Genomic DNA, 25581 nt, shown 5'->3' on the forward strand with positions numbered 1-25581 from the left:
GAGTTGTCCTGAACCAGTAGGGCAGCCTCGTCTCCAAAAGAACTCTGGAGAGTACACTGCCCACTGAACTTTTATTCACCTCCAATATTACAAAAATTACATCAGTCTCACACAAACAGGATACACAGAAATAATTGGATACTCAGGTGCTTATGAGATCACACAAAAACAAGATAGCATAAGATGTATGTGAAGTCTTTATCATAGCGTTTCCCAAACCTCCCACATGCCAGGCCACCCTCCCAGCCAGGAGAGTGTGCTCTGCACTGAAGCTACAGAGAGGCCCAACTAGGAAGGCACGGAAAGGCTGAAAGGTGAAAAACCAAATTCTTGGGAGACCAAATTCTGGCCGTTCCCACAGTGTCCAGCCTCCTTTCATAGAAAGCGTAGGGAATGGCCTTGAAGGCCAGGAGTAACAGCTGCTACCAAGTTTAACAACCAAAAAAACCTCTGCTTGAGCCCATTTCCAAGAAACTAATTTGAGTAAACATCTCCGACGGCCCCTCCCTAATTCACACAGAGCTAAAGTGAGAGAAGGGGGAAACACACTCAGATTTGTAAGATTCTGTTACTATCGCTGTTGCAATAAAAGTAGTTTTTGACCTATAATGGCACCAGTGTCTTAACCTGGTCAACCTTATAGAGCTGGCATCGCTAGGAGCATCCTGGAGGAAGAGGTTCATCTGGATTTTTTTCAGACATGCTTCACGCTTACTCATGTCAGATTTCTCAGCAGCCTTTTATATCAGAGGTCCCCAACCTTTTGGGCACCAGGGACCGGTTCTGTGGAGAGAGGGTTTTTTTCACCGACTGGAGGGGGTGTGGTTTTGCATGCTGCCTGCATCCCACAGATGGGGCTTCGCTTGTTTGCACGGACCAGTTTTTTGGCACGCTGCAGACCGGTGCCAGTCCACGGACCGGGGGTTGGGGACCCCTGTTTTATATCATTTATCACAGTATCTCCCTGGACCGTTTGTAGGAATTGGGAACTGGAGACACAGTGCCTCCACACTTCCTTTAAGAGGATAGTTCCAATCGGTGGAAGAAAGCAGTGATGTCAGCGCAAGACCTGGTGTACCTCCCTATGGGTCTTTTCTTTACAGAGCTGTTATGTACCATTTGTACTTAATATTTATTATTATTATTATTTATTGAACTTATATACCGCCCTTCTCCCGTAGGACCGAGCGCGGTTCACAAGGCAATTAAAACAACATTACAATACAAAAAGTTAATAACAATTAAAATAGATTAAATTATCCTTGATTAAAAATCTAAAACCCCTATAACTCTGATTAAAAACCCAATTACAATAAGTTAAAAATTAAAAATTAAAAGTTCTCAGTCCTGGCCGGAAAGCTCAAAGAGCCAAGTCCCGGAAGAACAAACAAAAATCAGGGGCAGTCCTGAGCTCTACGGGTAACTGGTTCCAAAGGGCAGGCGCACCCACAGAGAAGGCCTTCCCCCTGGGTGTTGCTCGCCGGCAATCCTTTGCCGGCGACACCCTGAGAAGGCCCTCCCTGTGGGAGCACACAGGACGAAGGGAACTTGATGCCGGCAACAGATGTTCCCTCAGATATCCTGGACCCAAGCCATTTAGGGCTTTATAGGTCATCACCAGCACCTTGAATCTCACCCGGAGGGCAACCAGAAGCCAATGCAGCTCGCGGAGCAGAGGTGTTACATGGGAGTATCGGGAAGCCCCCATCACAACTCGCGCGGCTGCATTCTGCACCAGCTGAAGCCTCCGAGTGGTCCTCAAGGCCAGCCCCATGTAGAGAGCGTTGCAGTAGTCTAACCGGGAGGTCACGAGCGCATGAGTGACTGTGCGCAAGACATCTCAGTCCAGATAGGGCCGCAACTGGCACACCAGGCGAACCTGGGCAAAAGCCCCCCTGGTCACGGCTCCTATATGATCTTCAAGACTGAGCCGCAAGTCCAGGAGGACACCCAAGCTACTGAAGCTACAGTAGCTACAGTACCTGAAGCTACTGGGAGAAGTCAGCTACCTGGCCAGACTACAATACCGTATCATCACTATCCGAGCCACATAAATGCCTTTGTTTTGTTGAGCACTTGGAGCTTGGATGGGACAAACGGATGAATGATGAAGCAGCCATTTGTTGAATGGGGTTTCTTGACTTGGCTCCCATGAGGGACCAGATCCATGAGCTGAGGATCCTCAGCTAGGACTGGCAGGGCAGGTGGAAACCATTGCCCAGCTTTGGCTGGTGGATGACAGCAGCCCGACTGAGAAGGATTTGGCAACAACAAAATTTTGCCCTTGTCACTATGCAATTGGTCTGCAGGTGGTCCTCACTTACCAACTGTTTCACTCAGCGACTGTTCAAAAGTACGACAGTGCTGAAAAAAAATAACTTTACAACCAATGAAGAAGAAAAAAATGGAGGTAGAAAGATTGGCTATCGGCCCTTTATTTTTTCTACGTATTTCAGTACAAGTAATAGTATTAGTCCACAAAATGTGTAAACCAAATTTCTTACTCCCTTCATACAGCAGTTACCTGTGATCAGGCTCTCTCCCCCTTACAAACACAGCATGAGGCATGTGAATAAAAAGCACCTGTAATAAAATCTGGCAAGGCTATTTCACAGGAAGGCAAACTTGGAACAAATTCCGTGTTTTCTTCTCATTCCATTTTTTTGTGGGGGTGGGGAAAAAAAAACAGGGCAACTCTTTTATGGTTAGTTTATTTTTTAAAAAAACCTGTTTATATACCATTTACATTAAAAAAACCTGTTTATATAGTATTAGTGTATCCTTGACAGAATGGCTTTTGCAGCTGTTTCTCCTCCCTTTTCACAACTGCCCAAGCACTTCCGCCTCCCTCAACCAACCCCAAAACAGTGGCACGGCTCCTTTTTTTCAGAAGAGTGGAGTCCTTTCTTCCTCTGAAGGTGGGGAAAGAGGTGCCGAGGCAGAGATGGGTGTAAAGTGCTAAATGAAAAGAGAGAGAGCAAAAGTATTAACAAAGATATATGTTCATTGGCCATTATCAAGCTTCTAACGATGTCTGATCAAGAACATCTCCTGAAGTGGGATAACAACTGCTACATCTCTAAGAACTAAGTTTATTCCTTAGCCCAGGGGTGTCAAACTTGCAATGTCACGTGACGTGTCACAACTGTTTTTCCATTGCCGGCAATGGGATGGGTGCGGTTTTGGCATGAGGCATCCGGCCCGTGGGCCGGCAGTTTGACACCCCTTGCTTAGCCTCAGGGGAAAAGCAGATAACTTCTTGAAAGTGCTACATTACCAAAAATTACATATAAGTGGTAATTGCTATGGCATACAAAAGTGTTTCTAAAAATTGTAAAAGGAAAAATCCACAAGTGTGTCTCATGAAAAAAAAACTGTTAGAAAATTCAAACCACCATTATTATTTTTACTCAAAGGGGAGAACATAGCCAACCTATCTCGTTCTCATATTTTTCCCACAACCACCACCTTGTGAAGGGTGACAGGCCCAAGATTCCCCCAGCCAGCTTTCATGCCTAAGGCAAGACTTGAACTCATGGTCCCTTGCTTTCTAGCCTGGTGCCCTGACCACTAGGCCAAACTGGCTCTCTTGCTTGCCCTCTGTCCAAAAAAACCCCAAACTAATTCTGAATAAATAAAGACACGGCACCAAATCAGCTACAGATTTTAGACACTTAAAACACAACCTACGTGAATAGCCCACTCAATGCCTTGGTAAGCTTCAAATAAAGGGGATACAGACAAGAAAAAGATGGACAATCCTGACCAAAAGCAAGCTGAACAACAATGCCAGTGGCCACCATTTCAGTCAGGCAAACACAAGCAATTAAAATGTCAGCAGTTTAATAGCAATCTGGTCTAAACAGAAAAGAGCAAGCATATACCCTTTTGTCTGAAGAATGAGCCTGTCTTCAAATAAAGGTTAATATGAAGTTATTGGTTGCCACAGAAAACATCTCAGAACATGCCTTCCCCCATCCATGCCAAGGATGTTCTGGTATGCACTTGCTCTGCCCTCTGCACACACCTGTACGCTTTGGAGCCCCTAATTCTGCAAAACAGGCATACTTTTGGCATCTCACTTTTTTTCTCAGAAATAGATCCTTTTCACACTAAAAAAACCTATTATTGTATTTTATTAAATTTTTATGGCACAGTTAAGTGACTCTGGATAGCTTACAATAAAAAAGGAAAGGTACAAAACAACAAAACAAATATTAAATAGGCAGAGATTAAACAAGTTTTTTTAAAAAAAAAATACCACAGGGTGCAGTAGGGATCTTCTTCCTAATCCAATGATTCCCTCAAACATGGAGCATTCCCATTAGGAAGAGCCAGGTTTTGAGGCTCTCACAATAGGGCAAGAAGTGTGGGAGGGGGGGCGGAAATCTCATCTCATGGGTAAAATACCTCATGTTAAGCAGCACATTCAATCCAAAATTGTGGGAACAGGCATAAAATGTTCAGCCCTCTGTATATGCATCCCACTGCAAACCCTCTGAATTTGAGCACTGGAGGGCAAACAGACTCACACATTGCAAACCACACAGAGAGAGAACATTTTGTCATAACGGAAAAATGGCAGCATAGCCCATAATTCACAATTGCACCAAGGGGAAAGATCGGCATCCCTTGAGCTACAGCCTACTTTCAAAAAAGGGCCCAACACGGAGTCTTCTGTCAAACCAAATATTTCGTGTGAACATCAGTAGCTGCTTTTGGCTCATGTAACCTTGGCTTGCCACCCGCCCAGCGCACATTGACAAAGCTAACTCCATCTTACCATGGTATCGTGAGCATTCAGCATTTTTGCCACCGGCTCTTGGCACCGATGCGCTGAGGGCTGAGTCAGGGAGGCAAGGCGAGAAGTGTAGAAGGCACATTCGTCATTGAGGCAGGCTTCGTGGAAGCGAAGGGGGGCGGTGCGGAGGTGATCCAACCGTTGTTTTGCAAGACCTGCAGGGGCAAACAGGAGGAGGCATGGACCCAGGCTGATTAGAGACGGGTTTTTTGGCCCTTCCTAACCCTTTTATGCTCCTGGTAAATTGCAGGTTGCTGGATCACTGTTCTTCAGGCTACTTTCTGGTCTGTCATTTCTCTCTCATGGGGATCCATTTAAAAGCCACCCCACCCCCACCAGCACCCCCCGCCAGATTAGATTTGTAAGACACTTTCCCAATACATCCTTCCTGGTTCTCATAAGGAACAAAATATCCCTTGCCAGGAATCCATTTCAGAAAAAAAACATCCCATTTTCAAGCATTCCTGTTGTCCTTGCATACACAACTACAGTTGCTCACTTCCAGAAGTTTCTCCTCTTTTCCTGGGCCAGGTCTTTTGAGAAAATCACCTTCTGTGCCCTCAATTCCTTTCGTAACGCTTCAGAGTCCCTTGCAGTGACTTCAAGGATCTTTCTGGCCTTGTGATTTGTTCCCACAGGGAGCCGTGGAGACAGGCAACCTGTCAGAAGGCCTAAGGGCTCTAAGGGAGCCAAATGTATGCCACAGAAGGCAGCCTGCTCTTCCTGTCAAGACTGTGCAGCCGGCACTGCTTCGGTACTCTCAGCTGGTTTCTCCAGTCACCAGTGGAAAGGGGGTGCTTGGTTGGCAGTCTGTAATCTTTAGTTTAAACTTTGTTTTTAACCTGTGGACCTGGCTCTAATCGTCTCTGGCCGACCCCACTTGTTCTGAAAGTAGACCTTGAGATGTAAACTGAAGACCTATGGCCCATCTGCAGGGGTTTTGCTGTCCATGGACCGTGGTCAAGTCAGGACATTTCTTAAATAGCAAGTCTCAGACATTGAAAAGTGCTATGAGAAGCTCTAGAGCAGAGGTCTCCAAACTTGGCAACATGAAGACTTGTGGACTTCAACTCCCAGAATTCCTCAACTACCGTATTTTCCGGCGTATAAGACGACCCGGCGTATAAGACGACCCCCTACTTTTAAGAAGTTTTTCAAGGTTTTTTGTCTTATACGCCGGAAAATACTCACATGCCCTGCCCTCCCTGTCTGTCGCAGAGGAGGCGAAGGCCCGACTGGCCCCGCTGGCCCTCCCACTGCTCCCGCGCTTCTGCTGGCCCCCGAGATGCAGTGTTTCCCGGGCGGCAGGCAGCGCCGGAGGGCAGCTGCCACCCCGCCACGGCCAGCGCCCCTCCTGCTTTCCTCCCCCCCAGGCCTTGAACTTCTCCCATTCGGCGCAGGGCGGGGCAGCTCCGCCCGCAGCCTCTTTTTCATGTGCCGCTTCCCTCTCACCGTCGGCCGAGGTGCGCTCGGCCCGGGCTCCCGGTCCCTCTTCCCAGCCGGCTTCCCGCCCTGCCCCTCATGGAGCTGAACTGGGCGTGCAGCCTCTTGGTGTGGCTGCTTTTCCTGGGCAGCCTGGCGGTGCGGCTCCTGCGCTCGGACCTGTTGCTGCTGCCCCTCAGCGCCGTGCTCACGACGGCTGCCTGCTGGCTCGTCTCGGCCAGCACCGCCCGGCGGAAGCGCAGCGTCGGACGGGAGCAGGACTTCCCTGCCGGCTCCCGTCCGACGCTCTTCCCTCTTGAGGCAGCTGCTGCCTCAAGAGGGAAGAGCGAGCCGGCAGGGAAGTCCTGCAAACGCACGCGCACGCGCACGCAGGACTTCCCTGCCGGCTCCACGCTCTTCCCTCTTGAGGCAGCTGCTGCCTCAAGAGGGAAGAGCGAGCCGGCTCTTCCCTCCTGAGGCAGCAGCTGCCTCAAGAGGGAAGAGCGTCGGACGGGAGTCGGCAGGGCAGTCCTGCACACGCGCGCACTCCCCAGCTGCTAAGGAGCAGCCGGGGAGTTCGTGCGTGCGCAGGACTGCCCTGCCGGCTCCCGCCAGACGCCACCCACTGATTTTCCGGCGTATAAGGCGACTGGGCGTATAAGACGACCCCCCCAACTTTTGAGGTGATTTTCATGGGTTAAAAAGTCGTCTTATACGCCGGAAGAGACGGTAGCCATTTTGGAGACCCCCTTGCTCTAGGGCTTCTTGTTGTGGCGGATGAAAGTCTGGAGCCACCAAAATATCTCACTTCCTTAAAAGTGCCTGAACACCACTAGTACAGAGCCCTTTTTTTCAAACTGTCTCTCCTGCCTCACCTGTACTCGTTGCACTGGATGAGGGGCAGCTGACTTCCTGCAGGGAGGGGCTGGGGCAGACGTGCAGCTGGCTGGAAGTGGTGTGGGTGGAGGTAGGCGCAGAGGTAACAGTCACAGTTAAGTCTGGAGCCTCTTCAGGCAAGCTTGGCTTAGGATCCTGGGCAGGCGTAGGAGATAGTTCGGGCTTGGAAGCCTGCAGGGTTGGTGAGCCATGAACTCTCAAGCACTTGTGCAATTTCTTTAGTGAAAGGGCCTCCTCATAATCAATGTGACCGTCCATCTCCTGCTGCAAGAGCTGGGCAAGGTACTCAATACGCTGGAGGGAGAAGTGCGCAAAGAATTGTGAGGAAAAAGTTGAATTATATGGGGGGGAAAATTAGTAAAAAATTTACCAAAAAAAAAAAAGAATTGTGAGGAAAAAGGTAGCCCCAGCCAGAATCCACAGGAGACATCGGCTCACCTAGCAAGCAACATGGCTCTACCTCATCCTCACTGGACTCGCCTTCTCTGTCTCAGAGGCGGACGAGCTGCAGTTCTCTACAGAGGACCTCCAGAACATGATACTATGCAATATAGCAGCCCCAACCACCCTCTGCCATTCCTGCCATCGCAACCGCCCATTGCTTTCAGAGAGTTGACTCCTGGTGACTCAGCAGGTGAGCCCATGGAGCCTTCACGGAAACAGCACAGAAGTGTTCGTTGATGTCTTCTCCTGGGAAATTTGTTCAAGTTCCATATCTGCCCTACAGCCCTGTAGGCATTAGGCAGGTGTTGACAAGGTCCATCCCTGCCTAGATTTTTAAGATCGGCCAAGGCTGGTGAGGCTGCCATTGCTTGCTTCCCATCTCCTTAATAACCACCTTCTTCTACAAGCTACAACAGGGGGTCTTCAAACCTGGCCCTTTTATGACTTGTGGACTTCAACTCCCAGAATTCCTCAGCCAGCGTGCCTGGCTGAGGAGTTCTGGGAGTTGAAGTCCACTAGTCATAAAAGGGCCAGGTTTGAAGAACCCTGAGCTACAACATAACCACTGAGCATCAATTTTGGGAGCCATTCTGTGGGCCTGGGGTCCAAGCCTTTGGAGAAAGGCCACAGGCTTACAACCTCCAGTAGCCACTCCTGTAATCTCAGACTTTACTTGCAATCGCCACACAGCACGCTCCCCATTTAAGACTCCTTCCTACAAAAAAAAAGCAACCACCAATTTGACTCCCACTCTTTAAGACTCCTTTGCCTACCTGAAGCTTTTCCATTTCTTTGGTAATCGCAGGAACAGTTGGCACTTTCTTCACCGATGCTGCCATTTCCTCATCAAAAAGACGCACGGCTATTTTCGCCTGTGTGTGTGGATAGGGAAATGTCACATCACTTCCTCTGAAACACATCCCCACCAAAAGGCTGTCAAGAACAGGCAGAAACATGAAGATTTTTCTGTCTGGTCCATTTTTGGCTGGGCAATGATTTCCCAGCCCCAGCAAGCTTCCTAGCGTGGCTGCTACACTTTTGCCAGGCCTGCCAAAAGAACCGGTTCTGTTTGTATTATTTCTGGTTTTACAAAAAAATGCAGTTTTTAGGAACACAATCTTTTTTTAAGCCAGGAAGGTCTTCAAAATAAATTATTGTAGAGCAAACTTAGCTTATAAAAATGTGCATTACCGAGCAAATTTACAGGCTAAAATTCTACATTTAACAAGTTTAGTTTCCTAGGAGAAATTCAGAAATCATGTTTACCAAGAATTTCATAACTTGCAACACCAGTAAAGTGGAAAGAACAAACAACAGGTGGTGAACCACAAAACACAAGCAATGCTGTACTAGCCTCCTACCATATCTGACAGCTCTACAGTAATCACATGATTATTTCTAAGTAAAATGAACTAACTAACCCTAATCAAGAGTTATCTGGTCGAGCTTTCAGCAAAACATAAATGAACATCTATGTATCTAGTATCTGTGACATATTTTATAATAATAAAGCTGTGCAGGTAGTCCTCGACGTATGACAATTAAGCCCACAATATCTGTTTTTAAGTCAGCTTTGCCCCATTTTATGACTTTTCTTGCCACAGTTGTTAAGTGAATCACTGCAGTTGATAAGCTAATAATACGGCTGTTAAGTGAATCGGACTTCATTGACTTTGTCAGAAGGGCGCAAAAGGTGATCACATGACCTTGGGCACGGGTCGGCAACCCGTGGATCCGGAGCCACATGCGGCTCTTTCAGCCGTCTCCTGCGGCTCCCAGTCCTCCGCCATGTGCAGTCCAAAAAAAAAAAGTGGGACTAAAAAAGTTCAACCAATCAATTCAAACTTCTCATGGAAAAGAAAAAACTTGTAAAGTTTGAATTGATTGGTTGAAGTTCTTTGGTTTCTGGGACTGCCCACAAACCTCTTCTTCTTTCAACTGCACATGGCGGCAGCGGAGGAAGAGATGGGAGGACTGCTGGAAAGGTAAGTAGTGGGTTGGTCGGATGGGGCGTGTGGGTATGGTGGTGGTGTTTCTGAGCAGCATATGGAGTCTCGGGTGCTGCCAGATCCCCTCCTTCTTTTCCCCCTTTTCTTTCTTTCTTTCTCTTTCTCTCTCTCTCTCTCTCTCTCTCTCTCTCTGTGTCTGTGTGTGTCGGACCCGCGGGGAACAGCTGATAGGGAGGCGGCAGTCCGGCATTTTTCCCCTCTCGTTTGTGTGTGTGTGTCGGACCCGCGGGGAACGGCTGGTAGGGAGGCAGCAATCCGGCATTTTTCCCCCTCTCGTTTGTGTGTGTGTGTGTGGGACCCGTGGGGAACAGCTGGTAGAGGCGGCAGCAGTCTGGTGTTTGCATCTCTCTGTGTGTCGAGCCCGTGGGCCCGACACACACACAGGAGGGGGGGAAACGCCGGACGGCCACCTCTACCAGCTGTTCCCTGCGGGTCTGACACACACACACAGGAGGGAGGTAAATGCCGGACCACCGCCTCCCTAACAGACCTCTCCTGCACGCGGAGAAATGCCCATTCCCTCTGCTGAGCCGTCCCAGTTGCTTGTGTTGCAGAAGGCAAGTATTTGGGATGAAGACTCGAGATTCAGCGTTTCTCAGTCCGCGCTGATCTCGCCCTCCTTACAGTCTCCGTCTCTCGAGTCTTCATCCCAAATGCAGAAAGCAAGCTGAAACAAAGAGAGGGACTGTAAGGAGGGCAAGAACAGCGCGGGCTGAGAAACGCCGAATCTCGGTCTTCATCCCAAATACTTGCCTTCTGCAACACAAGCAACTGAATGGGCATTTCTCCGCGCAGAGAAACGCAGATTCCCTGTGCACCCTTGCGAGATATGGAGGTGCTCCAGGGAAGTAACTGGGATGGCTCAGCAGAGGGAATGGGCGTTTCTCCGCACGCACTGATCAGCGGGCACGGAGAAACGCCGAATCTCAAGTCTTCGTCCCACATGCAGAAAGCAAACTGAAACAAAGAGAGGGAGACTGTAAGGAGCACGAGATCAGTGCAGGCTGAGAAACACCGATCTCAGAGGGGGCAGGGCGGCTGTGTGTCTCCCCTTAGGCTCCCCTGTTCTGTCAAGCCTCTTGTTTTGCGCATGCGCGTGTATGCGCGCCCTTCTTTGCGGCTCCCAGTTTTTTCTTTCGTGAGGGAACCGGTTCCGAGTGGCTCTTTCACTGTTTCAGGTTGCCGACCCCCGACCTTGGGACACAGCAGCAGTCATAAATATGAACCAGTTGCCAAGCCTCTGAATTTTGATCACGTGACCGTGGGGATGTGCCGCAAAGGTCGTAACTGTGAAAAACGGTCGTAAGTCACATTTTTCAATGCCGCTGTAACTTTGAACGGTCACTAAACAAACTGTTGTAAGTCGAGGACTACCTGTACTTGTGGCAGATACAAATAAGAAAAACTGCTGAACTCTTCAATGAACTTTGGGCCATCTGGTAGAAGGATTGGACGCCCTGAGACCTGAGAAACCCAAGACCTCATTATAGGCATATTTTCCACTTGTGCAACACCATTATTTGCCACAGGTACACTTACCCAGGGCACAGGTGCATCTTCTTCCTTGGAACCAACAGCTCCCATCGGCCCAGTGACTCTGTCTAAAACTTTGACCTGAAAAGAACAAATTCAAGGACAGAAATGAATGGCTCATTACAACCAGTTCTTAGTAAGAAATGACAACTTACTAAAATTTCTTTAAAACCAAAATTTTGAAAGCATATTCATAGTCAGAATGCTTACATTTGCCAAAAGGTGAAGCGCCCAAATAGAAAATAGATGCAGAGCGGTTTTATTAACTCTGAACCAAGCAACAGTAATGAGAATCAAATTTTGGAAGCAATTATTTGATGTGGAAAATATATAGAGGCAGGTAATTATTGATTTGATAAAGCTTGTGTTTTTTTAAAAAAACTTGTGAGACAACCAGAGTCACTGGAAATAGTCTGGCATACAAATTTAAATGATAAATAAAGTAATAAAAATGCTACTTCCCCAAAGAACAAAAAACTAATTCTTCTTACAGAAACATGTGCCAGCTGATACAATATACTGCCACAAGATCAAGCACACCAACACATGAGCATCCATCCATAGGTATGTGCCAGGGTACCAATGACATACGCATCTGACACACACATCAGAAAAGTGATGTAGCTTATATGCTTGTATCAAATATTATGACGCAAGTTGGTAATTGTAAAATTTATATGGTGAGGTCATGATGCACCTTCATTTTGATTCTGTGGCATGTAATGGATGCCCCAATTCAGAAAAAAATGCTAAATTGTGTTTTGTGAGGTCAAGATTAATCTAAGGTTTGCCTCCTCTCTAACGTATGGAATAGAGCAAGGGTGTCAAACTGGCGGCCGCGGGCTTGATGCATCACGTGCAGGCCACACCCACCCCGGCTCCGCAAAGGCAAAAAAACGCCACGATACATCATGCGACACAATCAAGTTTGGCACCTGTGGAACAGAGGAAGCCGGACCAGCTTTGTAAGAAGCAGAATTAGACAGTTGCCTAGTTTTTCATTGCACTGCCTTTTTAAAGTGATGGGTACCCACCCTTTTGTTCGTCATACAGGAAGTAAGAGGTGTACGGTGGCGTATCCAGGGTGTGCGACGCTGATCCAAGACAAGAGAAAAGTATTCAGAGACGGATTGAATGGAATCACAGAGAACTGCAAGACAATACTCCAAAAGGGGCAGATCTAACAAATGATAACAGCACATTGAGCATGCATCCAATTATGGCACTGCAGAAATGCTGCTAGTCAGAGGAAACAGTTCTGAGCCAGACAGACCTTCTTACTGTAGGATAGCTTACTATGTTTAAGTCTCTCCTGCCTTTCCCTTTAGAGAGGATAGCTTCAACAGTAAAAGATTTAGCATATCACTTTCCAGTGATTTACAGGTAATCTTTGACCTAAAAATCACAATCTGGACTGGAATTTCTGTTGCAAGTCGAGTCAGATCTAATTTTATGATATTTTCATAAGAATTAAGCTGACTTTGTAATAATGCCGCTTGGGGGTGTGTGAAAGCCCTAATAAGCAGGCATATACATAGAATGAAGGCTACTGCTAAGCTTGTAAGCCGCCCTGAGTCTTCGGAGAAGGGCGGGATATAAATGGTATTAAAATAAAAAAAATAAAAAATAAAAAACTGTGAAGCTACTCGTGTGGTTGTAAACCAAATCCATCAATTTTTAAGCAAACCCAGCTTCTCCAATGGGCACTTTTTGCCAGAAATTGGCAAAAAAAAAAAGGTTGCAAATCATGATCTAACAACCACAGGACACCGCAACCAATCGTAAATGCGAGTCTGTTGCCAAGCGATCACATGATCGTGGGAGTGGTGCAAGAGTCATAAGGACGAGTACAGGTTGTAAGTCACTTTTCCCAAGTTCATTGTAACTTGGAACCATCATTAATCTGGACGGTCATAAATTGGGTATGAGCTGTACACAGCTAATTGAAAATATTATAGACTTTCCCGTGAAGAAACTGAAATACTTGGGCCTGTCACTAAAAGCAGCGGTGCTAGCTTAATATCACCAAGCAAGTGACCTAACTAGAACGTCATCATCCGCCATCTGCTGACGCCTGCACACCTTTTAAAGGCAAGTGTAAATGAAGGAGAACCCAAAGATAATTCTACAGATAAGCCTATACAGAATGGGGCGATGCATACCTGGGATGTGAACTACAAATCCCAGCAGTCTCACTCAGCATAGTAAGTAATAAGGCGTGGGTCTTCAAACTCGGCCCTTTTATGACTCATGGACTTCAACTCCCAGAATTTCTCAGCCAGGCATGCTGGCTGAGGAATTCTGGGAGTTGAAGTCCATGAGTCATAAAAGGGCCGAGTTTGAAGACCCCTGTAATAAGGGATGGTGGGACCTACAGTTCAGCAAACTCTAATGGGCCACAAGTTCCCGCCCACAATAGAGAAACAGACAAACATATTCAAGAGAAAAAGGCTTTATGGATTAAAAGCCATCGATGTTGAATTGTAGCTGAACTAACAACAACAAAAACAGCAAACATTCTTTCAGCTTTCATAAAATATGGGCCGGGTGTGAAGATGCACATCTTACATGTGAACCAAAGTAATAAAGGGATATCTTTGTCTCCAAGATCCCAACAGTGCTAAATATATCTGGATTTATCAAGCATCGAGATATTATCAAGAACTGGCTAGATTTTTAGGGATACAGTTCAGATATTCTCAAGTGCATTGCCTCAAGTACGAACCAAGGATTGAGAGCTGGCAATAGGAACTCTTCTGGCTAGTCCATAAGGTGAACATTCAGCTTTGGAACAGCTCTTAAGCGATGGGTTAGTTTGCTGAGCTCCAGAAGCTTCCCCCTTCTCTAGACCTGCAAAACAGGCAAAGAGAGAAGTTAGAAATGAGAGAGAGAGAGAGAGAGAGAGAGAGAGAGAGAGAGAGAGAGAGAGACGCAGTCATGAAAAGCTCCAAAATTGAAATGAAGTCCCAACTCCTCTGTAAATGGTACCTTTAGGGCCTGGAGTAGTACGGCAGAGCACACGGCCATACTTCCCTGCCGACATAACACTCATGCGGGGCTGGAACGGAGAGGCACCTTCCCCCTAAGGACAGGAAACAAAGTCAGTGCCCAACGGTCACCACAGTCTGAAGCCCCTCCTCGTAGGTTGAAACCTACTTAGCAACCTATCAACAATGACAGGTATTCCTTGATTTACAACCCTAACTGAGCCCAAAATTTCCATCCTTAAGTGAGACATTTGTTAAGTGAGCTTTGCCCCATTTTACAACTTTTCTTGCCACGGCTGTAACGCGGCTGTAAAGTGAATCTGGCTTCCCCATTGACTTTTGCTTCTCAGATGACCTCAAAAAAAAGGTCATCGCGTGACCCCCCAAGGACTCTGCAATCATCATACGTATCAGTTGTCAAGCGTCTGAATTTTGATCACGTGACCACGGCGAGACTGCGACGGTCGTAAAGTGGAGAAAAATGGTCATTAGCCGCTAGTCCCTTTTTTCTGTGCCACTGTTAACTTTGAATAGTCACTAAATGAACTGTTGTAAGTCGAGGACTACCTGCAGACAACAGGATTAGGAGAAGGTGAAGGTGTACACATGCAAGACAGGTGATCTGCTGCATCTAGGATTACCAAGGGAAGCCAAGAAATCTGATGTTGCTCACCTGCATGTTGTCACACATTACTGACGGTTTCCGAGCATCCTTCAACGGGACCCGCCGGGCCAGGCTCATTTTGCCCGCGGCTCCAAGGGCAGAGTGGCTCAAGCCTACGTTCAAAAGGATGCTTGCTTTCGCTGCTGGGTCTGGTGTGAACTCTGCAGGGACAAAAGATAAGGGGTGCCTTCAAATCAGCTTGAGCTGAACTACAGAATAATCCTTGCATCATGACCTAATTTGTACCACTTGCTAAGCAAAGTGGTCATTAAGCAAAACAGTATGTGGCTCCACTTTTTTTTAGTGACAGCATTCCTGGCAGCCCCCACTGTGGCTGTTAGGCAAGGACCTCAGGCTTCTCTTATCCCCTGCAGAGACAGGCAGGGAAATAGGCAGAGGGTTGCTGAATGACTGGGCATAAACCTGAGGACTACCTGCAGTCCTATTTTATAACAGTTTTCCCTAAACAGGTACCATGGGAATCAAGGCCCCGCTGGAGGGAAATTAAGGGAGCTAAAATCCAATGCATTTGAGTGGTACCGGGTTGGGAAAAGCTGGTCTCCATCAAGAAGAAGCAAATCTTGCCTGAAATAAAGGGAGTCCTCGACTTATGAAACATTGTTAAGTGAGTTTTGCCCCATTTTTACAATCTTTCTTGCCACAGGTGTTAAGTGAAACACTGAAGTTTTTAATTTAGTAACACGGCTCTTAACTGAATCTGACTTCTTCACTGACCGTGTCAGAAAGTCACAAAAGGTAATCACATGACCCTGGGATACTGCAACTGCCATAATTATGAGGTGATTGTGAGGCAATTGTCTGAATTTCGATCACACAACCATGGGATGCTGCAAGGTCATAAGCGTGAAAAACTGCCATGTCACTTTTCTCACTGCCACTGTAAAGTGACTCTGAACGGTCACTAAATGAATTACTGTAAGTCAAGGACTACCTTTATCTAATTCTGAAGAATGTAATTCCATATGAATGCTTTGTGCGCTGAGCAGGACAGATTTTTTTTTTAATATGGTGACAAAATGGGCCATAAAACAAGTGTCAGATGAAGGTAAGAACTGGGTCAAACCCACTGTTGACAAAAGATAAATGAACTATACTGTTTGATCTACACTGATTGATTTGCGCTATCTCACTGGTATTGTTAGACATAGAAGGCAAATCTAGCTGTACTCCAAAACAAAAAAAAGAGAAGAGAATCTTGCCCATGGTTCTAGATCAGAGGTCCCCAACCTTTGGGGCACCAGGGACCAGTTATATGGTGAGAGGTTTTTCCGGGGTGGACCGGAGGGGGGGTGTTTTTATGTGCTGCCTGCATCCCGCGGATGGGGCTTTGCTTATTTGTGTGGACCGGTTGCTGGCATGCCGCGGCCCGGTACTGGTCCATGGGTTAGGGACCCCTGCTCTAGATCATAGAGAAGAAAGCAGTCACTCACCTTTCCCAGAGGTTCCTGTGATTTCCTTCCTCCCAACTGAGCTGCTGTTTAAGAGCAAAAGCAACAGAGAGTTACAAGCATCGGAGCTACTGTGGATTTACATGGTAATTCATAATGCGAGGAAGGAGGAGGCAGAGGTAGGAATCTAAAAACCTGTTTTTCCCCTTTACTGAAAAGGTGGAAATGCCTTCCTCCTGTCCGAGGAGCAAAAAACCCTGATTTAAAAACCTGGAGTGAAAAAAATTATGTAATTCAGAATAAATTATTCCATAGGTAAAGGTAAAGGTAAAGGTAAAGGTTCCCCCACATGTGTGCTAGTTGTTTCCAACTCTAGGGGCCGGTGTTCATCTCCGTTTCCTTGTCCGAGGACGTCTCCGTGGACATGTGGCCGGCATGACTAGACGCCAAAGGCGCACGGAGCGCTGTTACCTTCCCACCGTAGTGGTCCCTATTTTTCTACTTGCATTTTTATGTGCTTTCGAACTGCTAGGTTGGCAGAAGCTGGGACGAGCTTCTGCCAACCTAGCGGCACTCTGTTACGTGGCACTCGGGATTTGACCCGCCAAACTGCCAACCTCCTGATCAACAAGCTCAGCGTCCTAACCCACTGAACCACCGCGTCCCTATAATTATTCCATACTCAAGATTTAATTAAGCCAGGCTGCACCCAGCGTGGTAACTCAAGTCACCAAGAAACCACCTAGGTATTCCTCGACTTGCAATCACAATGGGGACCAAAATTTCAGATGTACGTTGGGATAGTCGTTAAGCCAAGGCATTCAAATGACCAGTCCTGATTTTACAAATCATTTTTATAGCAACAGTTAAGCAGATGAGATGGCTGAAAGTCTGAATCCATTCTCCTGACATCACCACCACTCAAAAATGTGAGCCGGTTGCCAAGTGCCCAAAATGCGGTCATGTGACTGGTTGAGGAGTACACAGCATGTCATTTTTAGGATAGCCAGAAGTACTTTACGAGCTGTAAAGTACAATGGCTGAGGCCACGGTAACTGCGAATGGATAACGCACGGACAAAACTCGAGGACTATCTGTAGCAAGTAGAACTACCGAGATTATTATAAATCATAATCCACCTACCCAAACTCCAACAAATTGCAAGGGAACAGCTTCCAATGCAATTGGGTCTTTCTCACCTTTGCGTTGACAGATTGCCCCCAGCAACATTGTTCGGATGTTTTGCCTCCAGACTGGATGTTGAATTGTCCCCTTTCACGGTCTTTGTGGGTTGGCTGGCCTTTGCCATCTCCACCTGACACAAATAACAAATGCTAGAGCCACACGGCAACACCTCCTCAGCGCTACTCCGTTAGGTGGTAGGAAACCCAACGCGGACAAGAAAATGAGCAAGTAGATCAAGACCACGCACTGCAGATAGACAGAACTAGGGAAAAGAAACCTAGATATAAACATGGCAGTTCCCATAATAATGTCCAGAACACATACATGGTGGATTTGTGTGTGCCCACACAGGGTTCGTTTACACAAACACATACAAAGTATGTATATAGGAATGTGTGCAGGTGCATACACATATAGGTAGTCCTTGCTTAATGACTATTTGTTTCATGATCTTTTGAAGTTATGACAGCTCTGTGAAAAAGTGACTCACAAGTAGTCCTCGTATTTATGATCAATGCAGCTTCCCCATTGTTATATGATTGTGATCTGGGCATTTGGCAGTTGGCTTGCAGAAAGAAGAGTAACTAAGATGATTAAAGGCCTGGGGACTAAATATATGAAGAACGGTTGTGGGATTTGGGTTTGGCTAGTCTAGAGAAAAGAAGGACTAGGAGAGACACGACAGCAGTATTTCAGTATTTGAGGGGCTGCCACAAAGAAGAGGGGGGGGGGTGTCAACTTATTCTCCAAAGCACCAGAGGGCAGGACAAGAAACAATAGTTGGAAACTAATCAAGGAAAGAAGCAACCTGGAATTAAGGAGAAACTATGAGGTTACTTGCCAGGCAACAGGGCAAACATTCTGACTAGCAATAGCTCGCTGCAGAGACTTGGTGACCTCTGTTCTCTTTGCTGGAAACAAGGTCTGGCTTGTGTGTGATTCCTCGTGTAGGAATTTAATTCTAGAACTTCAGACCCTTGAAATGGCCAACAACCTTGACCCAGCTCCAGTCTTGGACCAACTTTGACCAGCTCTTCTGTATGCTCCTCTTTGAAAACACACTTTGCAGGCAAATCTTTGCCTGTTTTTGACATTCCTGGCTACACTGCTAACTCTGTTGCCTGAAAACGAAACTGATAATTTCAGCCTGAGGCTGAACCCTAAAAGGACAGTGGGTATATGTATGTGTATATATATATATATATATATATATATATATATATATATATATATATATATATATGCAAATTATTCAAATTGCTAATAAAGAATTTTGGGAGGCTGAGATGATCATTTCGAACTCTTTATGTTCTCATCAGTCAGTCATACCCTTTATCTGAGATTCGAACCTGGGCTGATTATATATTAGGCAGTTGTTTTAACTTCCTGAGCCACAGGTTCTTTCTCTCTTTTTATTAGCTAGGAGGCAAGGCAAATGTGTGTTAAGTATTTGTCAAGGCTTTTTGAATGTACCTTGCTAATTAACTCTTTCATTCCTGCTTTGGCCTGACTCAAGGCTTATCCACAGGATATAGTCAACTTATGACAGCTCATTATTTGTGCAAATTATTCAAATTGCTAATAAAGAATTTTGGGAGGCTGAGATGATATATATATATATATATATATATACACACACACACACACACACACACACACACACACACATATATATATATATATATATATATATGGTATATACTGTATGTATAGGTTATATACTGTATACTGTATATATATATGGTATATACTGTATTTTTGTTTTTGTTTGTAAGCTGCCCAGAGTTGCTGAGAGTGAGTGGGCAGTCGTATCTCTGTGGAATGCTGTTCTAGAGGGCAGGGGCTGTGGCACAGAGGGCAGATTCCCTCGGTCCCATAAAGAGACGTTGAATAAAGGGGACCTGAAGCGTACCCAGTCTGTGTGAAAATTCCAGGCAGGCAAAATACCAGACAAACAACTGGAGACAGGCAGATCCCTCAGATAGCCAGGCCCCAGGCCGGATGCAAACGAAGGGCTGTATAGGTAATAAAACAATGCCTTGAATTGCCCCTACAAGCCAACGGAGGAAGAATAGTGAGAAGTGCTCGTTACTGCTCATACCGCTCCATTTTGAACCGGTAAATTCTTCAAGGATAGCCCTGGGTACAATGCATTAGAAATAGTTCAGTCATAAGGTGAGCAAGGCTGCCGCATCGGTGAATGTGCTGAACTAGAAACCCAGGTGACGATGAATTCTAGCCCCTCTTTAGGTGTGAAAGCCTGCTGGGTGACCAGCCCAACTCACTTCACAGGGTTATTGTGGGGAAAATAGGAGGAGAAAGAATGTTAAATACCTTCACGGCCTTGAGTTACCAATAAAAGTAATAAAGCCAGGATAAAAAAAATATTTTTTTAAAAAAAATCAATGGCTGTTCTAAGGGGCCTCCAACTTGAAGAAAGGATTCAACCAGGGCACACGATAAACCTGTGAAAAGGTGCTCCTGCTTACGGATCCTGATCTTTGAGCGGTAGCTACAAGTCCAGGAATACTTCCAAACTGTGCACCAGTCTTGAATGGGGAAGTGCTGTCCCATCTAAAACTATTGGTGAAAACCCACACACACACAATTGGGAGAGGGGGAGGGCAAACAGTCACAGCCATTCCACCTTTTCAGGAGTGAGCTCCCATCCAGATCTAAACAACCTCCGGACAGAACATTGACAGCTTCAGTTTTGCAATCCAAGGTTGAAATGTAACCCTGGAGGTGTGGGTTTGTGTGTGTTACTGTGTTAATTTTAGAGTTACACATGCATAACTGGGTTCACACACTACGCTTTATTAAAATAAAATTTGTTTGGCTTTAGCATTACATGTTATGAAAACCAAGCTGATGGTTTATCAATCATCGTAACAATGTATGAACCCAGTTAGGAATTCTTGCATATGTACACCATTCCCAACTGACATTATGCTGGAACTAGAACTTTTGTAAACATCCCACACAATAAACCCAAATGGGGGGAAAAAAGGATAGTTAAGGTAATATATCTTCAGAGGCTCGTCCCAAAAGTGCTTCTTCAAAAGGCAACTGGACATTTGTTTTTTCCTTGAAGATGTTTCGCTTCTCATCCAAGAAGCTTCTTCAGTTCTGAAGTCTTCTGAAGTCAGAACTGAAGAAGCTTCTTGGATGAGAAGTGAAATGTCTTCAACGAAAAACAAAGCCTAGTTGCCTTTTGAAAAAGCACCTTGGGAACAACCATGACTTGGATGACTGAGAATCGCCAAGGACATCTCCAGATGATGATGTTCATAAAGAAGTAAGAGGTGCCTGGCTGGATATCTGCACTGCTCCATTTTAACCCAGTAGACCAGAACACAGAAGACAAATGAGCCCAGCAGAATTCTTGCCCGTGATGGAGACTTACCCCAATGCTGGTTAACCGTACTCTCTTCCCCGTCAGAGGAACTCGCTGGGCTAGGCTGGGCTTGTGAGCTGCACTCACCGTCTGGTGAGTCAGCCCTGTGTTGGATAGTATGCTGGCAAGAGCTTCTAGGTCAGGCACAAACTCAGCTGTGTTCACTTCTGCAAGGAAAATTGGGATTTGCATTAGCCACAAAGTTAAGGTATTGTGTTTTGGGGGCCGGGGGGGGGGGAGCCTCTAATAATTAATTATACCAGATACCAAGAAAAGAGTCCCTGGAAGTCTGCACCATTTTTCCCAAGCCGGACTTAAATGAAGAGTTAGAAAGAACTATTTTTTTAAAAAAATATTTCATCTCCAATTGAAAACAGGCTCCATGTGAACCACATATAGCCTACCATAAGAGCTACATAATCCAAGTGTGCTCTGTCACAACGGAAGGGGGTCAAATCAAATCATATCAAATCAAACCAGTTAAAGAGCAGCATAAAGCAGAAAAGGAGATAATTTATCCATGCAAAAAAAAAACAACTAATTTCAAGACCAATCTGGATAATTTAAAGCAGTTGACACACAGCAGCTGTGGATTCATCCATAACAAGCCATATGTAAAGTTACCATTATCACTTAGTGTTAATTACAAATCAGTGCTCATTAAAAAAAAATCCTAGTACTGCATTATAGGCTGTTGATTCAGACTATTACCACCTGTCATTGTTATGATTAACCACAATTCCAGGCAACCCAACAAGCCATGGATTACCAAGCCCAAGGACAAAGATCCTAAGACCTGGCTCTTCTTGAAATATTCAGGTATGGTTTGGCACTGCAAGAGGACATCTGTGACTCACAAAACTTTGCTGAGGATATAACTGCCAGGCATCAGCAACATTGCCTGTATCAGTGGGAGTCAAAATTTAACAATACCATCCCCTAAGTTAAAGTTACTAATCCATCACATCCAAAGTTAGCTGCCTACAATGCCTAAACAGACAGCCAGAATTCTATCAAGTGACAGCTCATTCAATCAAGTTATAATGGGGTACAAAAACGGATCCATTTCAATAAATAAATAGACTTGTTTGCCACTCACCTCACCTAGAGCCAGCTCCAGGTGGCTTACAAACATTAAAAGCCAATACAACATTGCAGCAATAAATAATAATGGTAATATTTTACAATTAAAATGATGGGGAGGAAGGGAGCAGGATGCACATGAGGGTGAGGTGGAATCTCGTCTTAATCCATTAGCCACCTCCAGCATGATGCGCTTCCATTGCGGCTCACAACTGGCAGAGCCAGATCTTCATGCCATTACAGGAGGATGGGTGTGGAACAATCATCATTATACCTTTGCCATGAGACACATCACCTTCATTCCTACAACCGGAGGTGGTTAACTGCATCTCTGATAAGGCTTCTCTGGTAGAGGTCTTCGAGGCCAACCCAACTGCCAGTTCCAGAACTGGATTGGAATGAGACATCTCGCAAGTCCTCCCTTTGAAAGAACATGGCTGCAAAGAAAACAGGAGGATTAAACTCAGGCTACGACTGTCTTCCTATAAAAACGTGCCCTAGTAGTAATCCTAGTTAGAGAAGAGCAAAATCAGGTTCCCCGCTCCTCTATTGGTGGCTCTTCTACTCTGACCACATTATTCTTCAGTGAACAACTGGGGCCTGAAACAGAACCCCAAAGGACAGTGTCCCATGGACCATTTATTTATTTTACTACCTTTATAGCCCACCCCATTCACAGCAGACTCTAGTTCATCTATGACTATAGAGTAAAAGTGTCTGTGTGTACACGGAGATGAAATTATTTTGTATAAATTACTCAGCTGGAAAAAAAATATCCAAAACCATTAGCAATGTACAGCAACACTAACGATGTACGAGGTAGCATTATTTTGCTTAACACAGTCACACCAGTCTAAATGTTGTACAGAAACAGCACCACGATGTTGAAAAAAAAGCACTCTGCATGAAGGCCATTGAGCAAGTCATCAAGGCTGGCAGTTTGCTTCATAGAAATATCACTGGTACATGCTTCCCTTCGGGGAGCCACAAGCTCAGTTGAAGCAAGGCACCCCTTCATAGCTTCACATCAGTTCTGACAGACGGGGAGAGAGATGGTGGGGAACTGGGCCAGGCTATTCATAAGGAAGGTTGAGCTGTTGTTTGAAACCAGTTGAGCCAGGGCCCAGCATTCAAACGGTAGATAACAATGGTATAGGATTGATTGCTTTATGTAATCTCTCTTGGGGTTCCCTGAATTTCTAAGAAGCTCCGGGGAATGAAATGACAAGGCACGCCTAGAGAACCACTGAAGAAAAATGAAGTAAAAACCAAGGGTAAGAGCCCATATTAAAGCTCCATGCAAACTGACTGGGCCCCCATTCTGTCCCGTTTACTTGGATGTTTCACCCAGTAACTCCTGAAGAAAGTAACAGGATTCTCCAGACTGTTAACTCATCTACCTGGCATTTAGGTCAATGCCTGTCCTGATAGACAAGGGTGTCTGGAAGGTGGTGTGGAATCAGGTTCATGAGATAGTGAACGAACCTTTGAGTGAGATGGTAATTACACTGCTACCTCCTCAAGAAGCCATCTCTGTCCCAATGATAGATGTGTGTCCAAACCTGTTTCTAGAGAAGGCTATTGAGAAGGCAGATTGCAACTTCCAGGTGCAATTCAAGGTATTCATTTTGGTCTATAAACACCTTCAAGGCACACAGCCTAGCTGAGGAATTGCCTTTCTCCAACTCCTTCTGCCCCCATTTTAAAATCAGTTCCATCATGTGCCCTGTCTGTTGTTGAACCTGCTCAATAGAATAGCATGCCCCTGAAAGTTTGAGCCCCAATCCTGCTGTCTTGGAGACCTGGCTTTTTATCCAGACCCTGGATTAAAATGATATGTGTTTTCTGGAAGAACTGCGTATGAGTTGAGTGGTCCTTAGTTCTCTCTGAGTTTGCTACTTTTCTTGCAGACATTTATAGATAAACTATGCAAAAGAGACAACCAACAAGGAAACAAAAAGACCAATACACCTCCCCACCAACAATCAGCACCCAGATGAGTATAGATTAACTCCAAAATTTATCAGAACAACAATCAAGTAAACAATACCCTAGTCAAGGAACTGCCAAACAAGCCCAACATTATAAACACCACAAACCACCTCTAAGACCACCACCCCCCACCAACACTGACAGGGCAAGCCACTAGATTATAAAGTGAGAACAAAGCCAACTCCTTACTCCGGTAGCACTGATCATGTTACCTAATTTGGGGTACAAAATGTCTGCAAGAAAACCACTAAGGATCCTTCATTTCAGCCCTGAGCTACAAATATTCTCCTTTATTGTGGATTAGTTTCTGGGTTATCACTTTGTAAAATTATGTCAGTTTATAATATGTACAATTCCCAGAATTGTTTTGAACAGGGCAGCCTCGTAGAATAAAATTCATAAAGAAACATACAGCCAAGTACCAAAACAAACATGAGAAACTCAAAGCCACACAGGCTTAAGTCAAAAATGACCCCATCATGTTCACCTGTGGCTGGGATTGTCTCCACTCTGGAGGGTGTCTGCTTTTGGAAAGCACCGGGATCTTACTGCTACTCGAAGTGCCTGCAGCCCGCAAAGTGTTTTCCTTCCAACCTGGTTTGTCAAGGGTCTTCGGAAAGGGCAAAGGTACTTGCTGGTTTTCCTTTCCTACTGGAGCCATTTAGGATCCCGTCTGCCCGGGTTTGCACCTACATCAAAAGCAAGCAAGCACTGTAGCAATTACCAGGGTGGAATACAATGTGACTTGTCCAATATGCTTTTTCCCCACAATCGTGGTTTCTCATTTATTCATTGTACATTTGTGTTTACATCCGCTGTCATTAGCACTTGATTGTCAATTACACTTTCCCCCCCAATTCCAGCACTTTTACCCCAGTCCACATAACAGACTAAATTAAAAGAACCTGATTCGCTTAGAGCTCGACGCTGTTACAGTAACTGATATTTCAGAGGTAATACAGGGAACTGGGTTAACTCACATCTTTATTGTCATTTTTTTTACTGTGGGCACAATGGCGCACATCAAAAATGAAATTTAGTTGCCCGCTCTCAAAGTGAAACACATACATGATACACACCTAAAACATACTACATACAACATACGTATAGACCCACACCCCTACATATACATAACAATAAAATATTAAATACTGTCCAACTTGAATATATAACGGAAGGAGGAAGCCTGAGTGTTCACAAGGTTAATGCTGTATGGAATGAAACTATGGTTGAAACTGGATGTTCTGCTACGTATGTAACGCTTTGTAGGAATAACCCACAAACCCGACATGGCGTTTATCATGAAAAGGCATAATCCTCGTTACTCCGACAGATAAATCCGCCCCCTCGCCCCACTCTCGCCAACACCGAGTGACCGCTGACCCGTTTGCAGCTAAAAGGTGTCAGCGTAACGTTTGAAAACGGCGTAACGTTCTCCCTAGCGACCGTCGTTGGTAGCTCCCGTTCATAAGACCGCCTTCTGCTCTGCACCGTTTCCCGAGAGAGAGAGAGAGAGAGAGAGAGAGAGAGAGAGAGAGAGAGAGAGAGAGAGAGAGAGAGAGAGAGAGAGAGAGAGAGAGAGAGGGAGGCCTTCTCAGGTAAGCTCTGCTTATGGTTCGTCATCACCCCGGTCAGTTTCGGCCGGACGGATCAAGCCCTCACCCCCTGTTGCTCACCTGCTCCGGACCATCCCCTCCGCTTAGCAAGGCAAGCGAGGCGCAGTTCATAAAGAAGCAGAAGGCGCCGATTGGCCCTTCC

At 45.7% G+C, this 25581-nt stretch overlaps 1 protein-coding gene across 3 annotated transcripts; it reads right to left on the bottom strand.

Annotated features, from left to right (window-relative positions):
• On the bottom strand, positions 1-25581 carry TROAP (trophinin associated protein). 3 transcript variants are annotated; one of them, XM_081320393.1, is made up of 15 exons: positions 25500-25581; positions 24311-24512; positions 22127-22268; positions 20758-20915; positions 17366-17481; positions 16209-16252; positions 14767-14918; positions 14095-14188; positions 13832-13956; positions 12141-12200; positions 11113-11187; positions 8338-8436; positions 7099-7414; positions 4784-4956; positions 1-2958 (listed from the first exon to the last, which is right to left on the bottom strand). In XM_081320393.1, the coding sequence occupies exons 2-15, from the start codon at positions 24482-24484 to the stop codon at positions 2887-2889; spliced, it is 1800 nt and encodes a 599-aa protein (XP_081176519.1). In that variant the 5' UTR covers positions 24485-24512; positions 25500-25581; the 3' UTR covers positions 1-2886. The 3 variants fall into 3 exon arrangements, with proteins under 3 accessions (XP_081176519.1, XP_081176518.1, XP_081176517.1); XM_081320392.1 differs by having other exon boundaries at positions 16209-16249; positions 22106-22268; XM_081320391.1 differs by having other exon boundaries at positions 22106-22268.

This window comes from Vipera berus (genome assembly GCF_964194415.1).
Source record: "Vipera berus genome assembly, chromosome: 2".
Taxonomy (NCBI): domain Eukaryota; kingdom Metazoa; phylum Chordata; class Lepidosauria; order Squamata; family Viperidae; genus Vipera; species Vipera berus.

Coding starts and splice junctions, on each gene's coding strand:
- TROAP (XM_081320391.1), bottom strand. CDS start 24,484: ATGGCTCCAGTAGGAAAGGAAAACCAGCAAGTACCTTTGCCCTTTCCG. Junction 20,916..22,105: donor TGATGTGTCTCATGGCAAAG/GTATAATGATGA, acceptor TTTTCCTTGCAG/AAGTGAACACAGCTGAGTTT. Junction 12,201..13,831: donor TTGCCAGCTCTCAATCCTTG/GTTCGTACTTGA, acceptor GTCTTGGATCAG/CGTCGCACACCCTGGATACG.